The sequence below is a fragment of the Oncorhynchus tshawytscha genome, linkage group LG23 (assembly GCF_018296145.1).
Source record: "Oncorhynchus tshawytscha isolate Ot180627B linkage group LG23, Otsh_v2.0, whole genome shotgun sequence".
NCBI lineage: Eukaryota > Metazoa > Chordata > Actinopteri > Salmoniformes > Salmonidae > Oncorhynchus > Oncorhynchus tshawytscha.
The window spans coordinates 7458833-7470561 of record NC_056451.1 but is presented as its reverse complement, the minus strand read 5'-3'; the positions used below and the strand labels follow the sequence as shown (position 1 = coordinate 7470561).

Below are 11729 nucleotides of genomic sequence, written 5' to 3'. Positions count from 1 at the left end.
TGTAGTGCGTGACAACTCAGCCTGCCGAGTGGCATGGTGTGTCCTGTTGGGGTGGTAACCTGCGTGTTACTGAGCCTGCATGAGGCTGTGTTGTCTTCAGGCCCCTGTCAGGTGAGAAGAGGAGAGGAGAGAAGAGAAAGTCAACACCGGCTCTGTGATGATCATATTATCAATTCTCCTGATCATTTCAACAAAGGGGACGAGAGATAGAGGAGGAAAGGGGAGAAAGGGAGGGGAGGGAAGGAAAGGAAAGGAAGAAAAGAGATGAATAAGGAAGTAACAAGAAGAAGACGATGATGACGACGACGATGATGAGGATGATGATGATGATGATGATGATGATGATGATGATGGTGAAGGTAGGAAATTAAGAACTGTGTATAAAGATGCTGATCTGAGCTGAAATAAAATAAGTGACCAACTAGGCCTTTCATTTAGCACCACAACGTATGATTAAGCAACATCAGCACATAAAGTTGAGCAAAACTAGTCGAAAGAATAACAAAACACTACTGTACTCAGCATATTGATAACAATGGAACCCCCTTTCCAATCCAAAGCACAACACAACCATATTTCACGAAAGGACTATAATTCGATAGACCTTCGCAGGTGGAGAGAGAGCAGAGAAAAGAGAGAGGGAGACAGTGAGAGAGCAGAGAAGAAGAAGAGATGGTGATGCTGCCAAAATGTATTCAGGCGCAGGCATCTCACCCCTCCAGCCCACAAGCTGTTTACCTCTCTATCAGTCAGTCTCTAAGAGAGCAGGGACCCCATCCATATTCACACAGCCACAAATTCCACTGCTTATCTCGACCAACCTTCTAAAACCTCCCTATGTTCCCCTCCGCACATACATACATACATAAACACGTCTTTATGGAAGCGAGAGGCAAACCAAGAGGCATAGGCACACACGTCCATGGGGGGTGGGGGGGTGGGGGGGATAAGGATCACCTTGAATTCAAAGTAGAGGATTGTGTCCCTCTGTGGACGGACAGGAAGCCACACAGGTTAGGTCTGATGGTTGAAGCCCAGGCACCAACACCCCAGCAGAGAGGTAGACAGGAGCTGAGAAGGGGATTAGGGGATGGATGCCAAGCCTGATGCTTTAAAGCCTGTCACGGAGTTAGATGGATGGTTTGGAACTCTGAAAGTAAAGTGAAAAGTGGTCCCGATATCGGGAATTGTATATTGGCTTTAATTGTGTTATCGATTAGTGTTGGCGTGTGTTCCCTTGTTCCTATAATTCATTGAGTGTATTCGAAGACACATGGGCACTTGTGCAAAGAAAGAATGTCTGGTTATCTCTGACCATCTGATAATTGTAATGGGATGATTTTACTGTTACCTTTTATTAATGTTGCAGTATGAGATTAAACAATGATTTCATTTTAGGCATCAAGTGAGAAATGATATTCTAAACTTTGACCACCAAAAGTATACAAAATACAATTTCTCAAAATAGCTTTATTAAAAATGTAAATACTCTAATGCTGGCGCCAGGTTGTTGTTGTGGTGTTTTATTTGTCATTCCCTTTTGGGAAGTGGCATTAAGTGGGCAAGCGGGACATTTTGGTGCTGGCAGCTTTAAAACATGAACGACAGGAAAGGAACGGACACAAATAGACTGTTCAAAGAGTGGTGGGCTGGGCACCACAGACGCACCCCGTGTAGTGGGAGCGGTACCCCATTCTGTTGCGCGCGGTGCTGATCGGGGATTGAAGTTAGGAACTCTCTCCACGACTAATTGCGCGCCGGTGTCTTTTCATGAATATTCATCCCGTATCGTGTTCAGACCCCTCGTCTAATTAGTATAAGAAATAGGGAGAAATCTCGCACCTTTTACCACAAGAGAAACGTTCTCCTCGCATTCTCAGGGGGATGCTGGCAGAAGCGCCGAGTTCATTAGCCAAAAAGGAAAGGGAAAAAAGTTACCTGAAAAGCATAGGACGTTGGTCCTTTACGCACTAGGCAAATGGGCTATTGCGATCGTGTAGTTAGTGCCTATTACGCATGTCTGTCAAAAAATAAAGACTGAAAGTGGGGGAAAGTACAATTATCTGAATTGTGGAAGTTTGTGAATAATTAGGTATTTTCTGAATTTTTTTAATCCAAATTTAGAGGTGGCAGGTGTAACGGTCGATTGAATGACCCTCTAGAAGTGGAATAAAGGTGTGTTTAACATCAAAGTTTGCTTTCTGGGACTATGCAGGGAGATGTCTAGCATACAATGTGCCTAATTTTAGGAACTTAAAATCATCATCCTCCATCTGAGTTTGAGAAAGGTATTTTAGTGAAATGGTTTTCAGAAAGCATCAGCTTAATTGTTTGGAGGAATATAAAATACTTTTGTTTAACATTTTTTTTTTTTTAGCTCATGGACAGGCAAGCATAGAGGACATACACATATATACACTTTGACCTTTAGAAATAGATCCAAACTTACAGTGGGCTAGGCCTGTAATTCTAGGCACTGGGTGACAGTTGTTGAAAGTGCATCCACATTGATATGTGACTGTTATCCTGAAGAGTTGTATTAGCCTACTAAAAAGACAATTCCTGCAACTTTATTTAATTGATTTAAAAACAGAATTAGGCCTCAATGTCCTCGTTTGAATTTCAAATTTGCGTCAATAACGTTTTACACAAGTCTTTTTTTTTTGTTACTTGAATATTGAATACTATGAATACTATAATTGTACAAATAGGATATGATATTATAAATACTGTTAGACGGTTGTATTGGGGGTAGGCCTATGAATTTCAGGTATTTGAATACTGATGTTTTTGTTGTTTAATCTTTCGGAATTGCCTTCTAGGAACATGTTTAGGCTAAATTAAGAGTGGACCGGGTGGCTTGGTTGAGGCGCTTCCAGGTTATAATTGTATTCAAGTCGAGGAGGTCCCACGTGAGGCTTTAACACGTGACTGGCGGGGAGCGCAAGCCATACTATAAGGGATACACATGCACTTTCATCCTAATGTATGCAGATAGATTGTCTCTCTTATTTTTCCAAATGTTCATAGCCCAAATAGGCTACAGCATAAGTCCATTTCTTCACCATAGAGTTAGCTAACCACAATGAATACTAAAATGTCTGCATAGGCTCGTGCACTTGGACGTGACCGGACTATTAAAAAAGAGCGGTGCAAGAAAAGGGGTCGGGAAGGATGTTTAGAAAGGGTTCAATGTGACTCAAGGCAGACTGTTGAAAATGGAGACTATTATTTTGGGACAGGGTCACTAGGGATTTCTCAACTCGCATCACAATGCTTTATACTCACTAGTCAGCTACTGAAACCACATAACTGTGTGTTCCACTGTCTTTTTTATGAATTCATCATATCGTGACCTCTTTTTTTTTTTGCCTTTTCCTGTACCGCGTATCATTCATCAGTAGTAAGATGCGTGTCACCCCTTTCAACGCTCTTTCCATAGCAACCTCGTGCATCTTAGCAAAAATTCACCTAGTTCCACACAAGGCCATATTCTTTACAAAGAGAGGGGCGAGCATCTGGATCTTTTTTTTCCACAGCTCCTCGAGCTGCCTGGCAAAGCACAAGAGTTGGTCTGTATGTCTGTGGCTGCCCGGGCAGCACCGCTTCCCCGGCAGAAAATACTTTTTATAGACTTGGAGACGAGAATGACTGAATGGTAACGCATCTTCATTAACTGAGGCATGGAACTGACTCTCCGCCAACAGTCACAACTCGACAGAGTGGTGTCCAAGGGTTCAGGGATCTTAGAAGTCCTTACAAAATGTTCGGCACTGACTTAACATCTTAAAAATGAACATGCAAAGGCCCTTGGCAGATCAAGTGATATTCAGATGAATCTTAACTATTTTACTCAAGTGGAAATGTTGTATAAGGTTACTGAATGTATGAAAGCAACACACAACTCGTTTTGATATGTAGATTATTTGCATATTGAATAGTTTGAAGAGGTTGTGTTTACAAGCCTATTCGATTTGTTTACATTGCCTACCTGTTATTTGGTATATTATCAAATTCAAGGTAGCAAATAAGGATAATGGTTTTATATGACATTTAATCAGTCACTAAGCAGTAGCCTATAACACTGCTATTGTTATGTTATTAATGAAAACAGACACTTCGATAACAACTAATATTGCATCTTTCTATTTGAATTCATCCTAAAATATTTCACTGAATATTTTGTACATTATGAAATAAAAATTCCAGAAGTTCCTCTGTAACTTTTTAATGATTTCTAAATTACACCTGGCCAACTCTCGGGAATTGTCTCCCATTAGTCAATCAAAAATAAATATATAAAGGTTGGACGGGCAAAACCACGCCTTTCAAGAGATGATGACGAGCACCTGTGACCCCAAGAACATCTTATCCACACACGCACTATATTCCTCAGTGTCGTGACGTGCCAGAGTGAAGCAAGGACACACGTAGCAGAAAAGAGAGCAAACTTACCGTTAAATCGTGCTCTAGTCCAGGGATCAAAATGAATAAATATTACAGCGCGTCCCACTGTAGCCTACAAACAGAGAGCAGTGTCATGTGAGAGACGAGGACAACATAAACACGCGCGTGAGATAAAATGCATTCGGGTAAATAATTCAAATAAAGAGTGATGCCTGAAAAAGCTTCCAAAAAGCTTCAGTTTTAGAAGGAGTGGAACATGCGCCTGATTGCGGAGTTTTAGGCGACTGGAACGGGAGAGATGTAAGATTTGTTTAAAGCCCCGCATTTCCATTTAAGAACGTGATTGTGTTTGCAAAGATCCCTTTCAATCTTCGCATCTCCCCCTCTCTACCCCTCAGCGTCTCCGAGGCTGCTTTGCAATTCATAGAATTGGTAATTTGCTATTGGGACAAAACGTGAAGGGAAAAATAATCAGATCAACCGGGAGAGGAGTGTGGACGAAGCCAGGAGGGAGAAACACAGGATTTTCACTCTAAGTTGCTGTTTAGTAAAATGCTTCGAGAGAAACGCTGTAAAATACCTTCGGCTTTTCATGAGCTTTGCATATAGGTCCACATTTTCACGGGTGGTAAAATTTTACGTGATATTTGGAGATAATTTTATTTGACAACCATAACTTTTTAAGAAGGTACTCTTATAGTACTCTTATACAGTTTAGACATGTCATTTAGCAGACGCTCTTAATCAGAGCGACGTATAGTTACACTTATAACCACAATTTGAATCCTTAAACACATTATTATCCATGCCCGTATTCATTTAGCATAATACAAAAATTAGCAGATGTATGTTACAATTGTCCAAAGCCTATCCAATTTCAAAAGTGTAAGTGCGCTTGTGTGTGTGTGTGTGTGTGTGTGTGTGTGTGTGTGTGTGTGTGTGTGTGTGTGTGTGTGTGTGTGTGTGTGTGTGTGTGTGTGTGTGTGTGTGTGTGTGTGTGTGTGTGTGTGTGTGTGTGCGTGTGTGTGTGTGTGTGTGTGTGTGTGTGTGTGTGTGTGTGTGTGTGTGTGTGTGTGTTGATGAGGAGATCATACACTCTTAGAAAGAAAAGGTTCTAGATATAACCAAAAAGGGTTCTATGCTTGCTTCATATATGGCACCCTTAAGGTTCTATACAGAACCGAAATTGGTTTAATATTGAGCCCTATATGGAACCCAAAGTGAAGAAGAACCCCTCGTGTTCTGATCAAAGCACCCTACAAAAGGGTTATACCCTTTAGAACCTTTAGAGGTGTCATATACGAAGCGAGCAATTATAACCCTTTATGGTTCTATACAGGACCTTTTTTTCTAAGTGGTTAACATTGGAAATGTCATAAACAGCTGGGATAAATTATTAAAGGGTAGCCTTTATTATTAAAGGAAAAAGGCATTGAGATTTGTCACACATTCTCACCATATTCATAGAAATATCTACATCACACAGTGCTTATTCACATGCATCTCTTTTTGTGGGTGGTTGTAATTCTGGAACACCACACTATAAGAATACTAATCTTCTTAAATAGGGAGCGCTCCAGTTAGTCATCACTGACTAAAAGGATATCAAGGTGGAGGGGGGATTTTGTCACCCCATCAAAAAGATCCCCGTACTCCCCCACGTGGTTATTTGCAAAACAACCCGAACAAACCCAACGAAACCCAATCATTCCCTACTGTTTTCCAGCCCTCTCCGCCCTGGCTTGGAGAGAGAGGATGGATGAAAAAATGAGAAAGGGGCGACCAATTGCGAGTTCTGTACGCCTGCGACATGCAAACAAGCAGCCCAAGAGAGAGGATAACAGAAACCTAGGTCATATTCAGATACCGTGAAGTTACCAATAGACTAAAATATAAATGTAATATAAAGAATTAACATGTTTCTATATAGTATATGTGAAACAGAGCCCAATTCGTTATGTGCGTAAAAGGCGCTCTGCAACGTAGGCTATGCCTCTTGTGGGCTTGAATCCATAAGGAGCCAATACAAGCGAAGAGGAGGCGTGTCTTAGCTCTTCTCCGAGACCTCCCAGAGCAGGTTGTTGCGTTTTTAGCTCTAAAGCGTCCAGACCTCCGAAGTACTCGTCAGTTTTCGAAGTCGGAGCCATGGCTACAACAGCTCAGTATATTCCGCGGAATAACTCCTTACCGTCCAACCCTCTCATGCATCCGGATTCGGACAGGATGCACCAGGGGACGACCTACAGAGAGGTGCAGAAAATGATGCACCACGAGTACTTGCAGGGGCTAGCGGCGACCAACACGGGACATCCGATGAGCCTGACGCACCACCAGTGGCTGCCCACCTCCAACACCGACTGGACCAGTGGTACCCATATCGGGCAACAGGAGCACAACAAAGCCAGCGTTCAGGCGAGTCGAGAGGACCTGAGCAGTGGCTTCCACCATAGATCTCACCTGGTGCACCAGCAGACGCAGAGTAGCCACCATGGGTCGTGGGCGCCGACCACGGCGCACCACTTGTCCCCGCTGTCGCCTGCCTCCAACGGGCACCAGTCGCTAGTTTACTCGCAGCCGGGATACACGAACCTCAACGCCATGCTAAGTCCCCAGCCCGCCTCTCTGCACCACAGCATGCGGGACCCGCTCCACGACGATACAGGTAGCCATGACAACCAGATGGAGTCCCCCCAGCAGGCGTTCAGCCACCACCAGGACCACTCAGACGAGGATGCGCCCAGCTCCGACGACCTGGAGCAGTTCGCCAAGCAGTTCAAACAGCGAAGGATCAAACTGGGCTTTACACAGGCGGACGTGGGCTTGGCCTTGGGCACCCTGTACGGAAACGTCTTTTCTCAGACCACTATCTGCAGGTTCGAGGCACTGCAGCTCAGCTTCAAGAACATGTGCAAACTTAAGCCACTGCTAAACAAGTGGCTGGAGGAGACAGACTCAAACACTGGCAGCCCCACCAATTTGGACAAGATTGCTGCGCAGGGCAGGAAACGAAAGAAGAGGACCTCGATTGAAGTTGGGGTGAAAGGGGCGCTGGAAAATCATTTCTTAAAATGTCCCAAGCCCTCCGCCCATGAAATCACCAGTTTAGCCGGCTCTCTTCAATTGGAAAAAGAGGTTGTCCGTGTTTGGTTTTGCAACAGAAGACAAAAAGAGAAAAGAATGACGCCGATAGGGGTCCCTCATCCGAATATGGAGGACGTATATTCTCAAGCGGAGACCCCCCCTCTTCACCACACATTACAGAGTCCTGTGCAGTGACTGTTTTCATGAACAATCCTACAATTTCGGGGGAAAAAAGAAAAAAAAGGGAAAGGACTATGGAGTTTACAGTATTTCATTTTGTTTTACTGAGAGAGAACAGAGACATGGCAAAGTTGGATAGACAGATGAGTTTTGTCCCAGTAACCGGAACTTGTGTTACAACAACAAATAGGTAGAATGGAAAATGGTTGAAAAGAAAAACATACATTATTACTGAATTGATTTCGTTCACATTTTAAATGAGACAAATATCTATATTTACCAAAATTCTATGGAGGAGATGAAGTAAATTCGATGTTTCGTGGCTGTTCAAAGGGAAACGATTTAAATGTTCCAAGTGGTGTCTTGAACTGATGGCGCTCACCACAGTGCGAGGTGGTTGCCTGAAAATGATCAACAAAGGAGACACACACACAATGAATATTTTGCCTTTCAGGCTTAAAACCGATTAACCACTATTTCTAATTATTAGCCTATTCTTTATATTTGTTCTATTTAATTGTGATGTTTGATTTGAACCTCAGTGTCACTTCCGTTCTGTATACTGTTTTATTGTTTCTCTCATTGTATTAGTGTAATGTAACTCATCGAAAACGCCTCCCTTACTCATACTGTTGACACAATGTCACCTGGCCAAAGGAGTTTGTGAAAAGATTATGGAAATTATGGCACCCGTTGATGACAAAAATCCCCACACTTAAATGTCAGATGCATTTCAAAATTGACGAATGCAACAGGACAGCTCACGTCTGGCAGCCTTCAAAAATGTATGCTTTGCAGATAGCAACAGACGCTAAAAAGGGCAATATGGATTAATACTTTATGAAACACGTGTTTTGTCGTTTTTTTTGTATTTGTTTTTATTATTATTTTCCTTTTGTATGGAGCACTTACTATTTCGTTGAAATTATCATTGCAATTTTATATTAGTTTTGTTTTCAGAATTTGTTTTGAGGTAGGCCTTTACTCACTATTTTCATGTTTACAGGTTCCTAAAATCACTCCAGGGCCCCGTCAGCAACTTGCTAACTGCCAAGCTATTCCAACCACCTTTGGAAAGAGATTGGTCTAATACGAAATGAAAGTGATATTCTCAGGTAACTTCAGTGCCCCAGGTCGAAGTGTCACGCTGTTCTCATTCTTTATATCACAATAAAAAGTAGAACTCGAATTCTGTACCTTCTATATTGATTTGAAAGGTAGCTTATGCTACGCCCCATTCATTTATACCATTCCTATTATTGTATTATAACCACTATATACGGAGAAATTCAGAAAATTCTCTATTGAAAAGTGATGAAGAGACCGGTTTTTAGATATTTTTCTGATATGGAGAAGAAAGGAAAACGGATTAATTAGCCTACTCGTGCGTTGCGTGTCATTTCTCAAGGGTCTGGTACATTCTGATGGACAGTAAGCCCAATTGCGTACTGCAGACAGTGCTATTCGATACAGCGGGGGAAAAAAAAACTTTCTTCAAAAAAAAAATTGAAATAAAATGTTGCCAGGATTATTTCCGATGTGTAAATATGTATTTGTTCTGAGATATTTTTTTGTTTGTTTTGTTTTTCGGGCAGTTTTGTACACTTACTAATTCCAAGAAGATATTTTAATATGATTTCATTTATGAATCTGACCATTTATATATATATTTATTTCCTAAATGTGTTTGGAGCTTTTTGTTTGGCTCTGTTAATGGTTATGTTGCAGTGGAATTCAATATGTTTTGTTTACTACATTGGTTGTATGTTGATTGCTAAATGTAGGCTGCAAAGTCACATTTCTCCTATTTATGTTATAGTAATATTTTATTACTTACATAAAGCGTATATACAAGAAAAGGTATTTTGTCTTCATTAAGAAACCAAACCGTTTTCCTTTGTTGCTAACCATTGTGAAACCACCAGATGAGAAGAAAAAAAAGATACAAATGTATGTGGTAAACAAAAATCCAACGCACTAAGATAGTGTGTTGTGCTTAACCACTCTGATTTAAGCCGTCAGAAAGTGTTGACCTCAACATGTGTTCAGTTTAAACCAGTATTCCGTTATGTAATTGGGATTCATTTAAATCAGAGGCTGTGTACATGTGCTGTTTTAAAGGGAATAGACACAACAGTATGTTTACCTCAGGCATTCATATCCGCATCAAGTCCACAACATCCCTGACGTTGTTCACATCTTTGTGTAATCGCAGTATTAAATTGTGCAATATTATTACGAAAATAGTGTCTTTTTATTGACTGATGTACCAATTACAATTAATAGTATTATTATTATTAGTTAATACTGTTATATGGTATTAACAATACACTGCCAGGTAAATAATAGTATGCTACACAAGCAGCAATGTATCAGACTTGCCCTTGGTGCGCACCAACATGCCAATTGTAATCTTATTTTAAAATAGTAGCCTACAGTATTGAGGTACAAAAAAAAAACAAAAAAATGTCCTAAAATAAATACACACAGTGTCTTGTATCTTAAACTTCTGCTTTGAGAACAAATAAAGTGCCTGCGAGGGATTTCTGAGTGTCTATAATCATGCTAGTAATGACCAAATTATGAGTCATTGGAATATTCATATTATTATCCAAGACCACACATCCCTCTCCAAGTGTTCAGAATAAGCGTAGGCTATAATACAAATATGTTTTTATTTTTAAACATCACGCTGGTGTTATCAAATGGGCTGTAATAGGCTATGTCGAATTAGATCAAAATGCAAAGAAATAGGCTAGCTACCATTTGGATCACACAAACACGCACTGTAGGCTATGTGGTGCTCCAGGCTACAGCTAACGCAGGCCTACCGATAGCCATGTAATAATTATCAGTAATTATCAGGACACAATTAGTTTGTATTATGTTTGGATATTCATATTAAACAAAGAAAGATGACGCAACTTTGCTTTCTGGGAAGAAAACCAGATGTGGGTGGACTTTAGGCTACGGGGAAAAAGTTAGAAGACAAGCCGTTCTGATTCAGTAAATGTAGGCCTAATATTGCAACTCATTGGCCAATTTCATTGCATCTCACCAGCTTCAATGCCGCAAATGACAAAGAAGTCAACGGGAATTCACTTTAATAACAGTCAAACTGATCCAATATTTTAGAGTTAGCCAAAAGTTCAAGGAAACGTTTAACATCAAACTATATGAATTTAGCGCGAAGTATTGTTATGATGTTTAGACTAATATGTTCAGTTAATAGCTCTAGAACTTATTCAAGATACTGTACATCTCTGGTGTCCATGTTTGACATTAGCACAATAAGAAATGTCGATTTACGTCTTCTGTGATTTACTCTACATTTACATTAAGGCTGTTTTACTTTAGCCTAATCCTACCCAGCGATAGGCACATTTTTAATCATGCATCTCAGAAACAAATGCTATGGATTGAAACATTTTATTAAAGCCTTCAATAAAACCGAGAAGGATAATTTACCTGAGTTGTTTGAATAAAGCCTAACAAAAGTTTGAACAATTGTTTTGAGTAGCCCATAAATTACCAATCGATATCAACTTGAGTGAAGACAAACTTTTTGTCGGATAGGAATTCTTGAAGCGATGTTTAGAGACGTTGAAAGTTGGCCTTCACATAGAAAACCTGAGAACATAAGATTCACTCTCTCTCTGTTGGTGGGCCTGTATAATTTCCTTTTATACACGTCATCCCCTTTTGTATCCATCCCACTCTTTGATACCATATTATAATGCAAAGAGAATACGCATATTGACATTGCCACGAAATTCAGTCATCCAAGTGTAGCTAATGGTCTTTAGGCGCACCTTCTAAAGTCATAAAAGCGCTCGGATTCTATCATCCAATAATAAATAGTATGTTGGAGATTAATAAAAATCTGATCATTTTGACGCGCACATAGGCCTATCAAACATTGCCTATTAACTTGGGTTGAAGCGAATTTACCTGATTAAAACTATTCTAATCGAAATTCCCTATAACGTAGCTTTACATACGAATACATTTAAGATACTATAGTTCTTGAGAAGTGTCAGCTTAAACTGTTGTAAATGAGC

The 11729-nt window shown here is 40.5% G+C and overlaps 1 protein-coding gene across 1 annotated transcript; it reads left to right on the top strand.

The window, feature by feature from the left end:
- The first annotated feature begins 6451 nt into the window (after nucleotides 1-6451).
- On the top strand, nucleotides 6452-10069 carry LOC112246128 (POU domain, class 3, transcription factor 1). Its single transcript, XM_024414398.2, has one exon. It carries the CDS (start codon nucleotides 6553-6555, stop codon nucleotides 7681-7683), a length of 1131 nt encoding a protein of 376 aa, XP_024270166.1. The 5' UTR covers nucleotides 6452-6552; the 3' UTR covers nucleotides 7684-10069.
- The last annotated feature ends 1660 nt before the right edge of the window (nucleotides 10070-11729 follow it).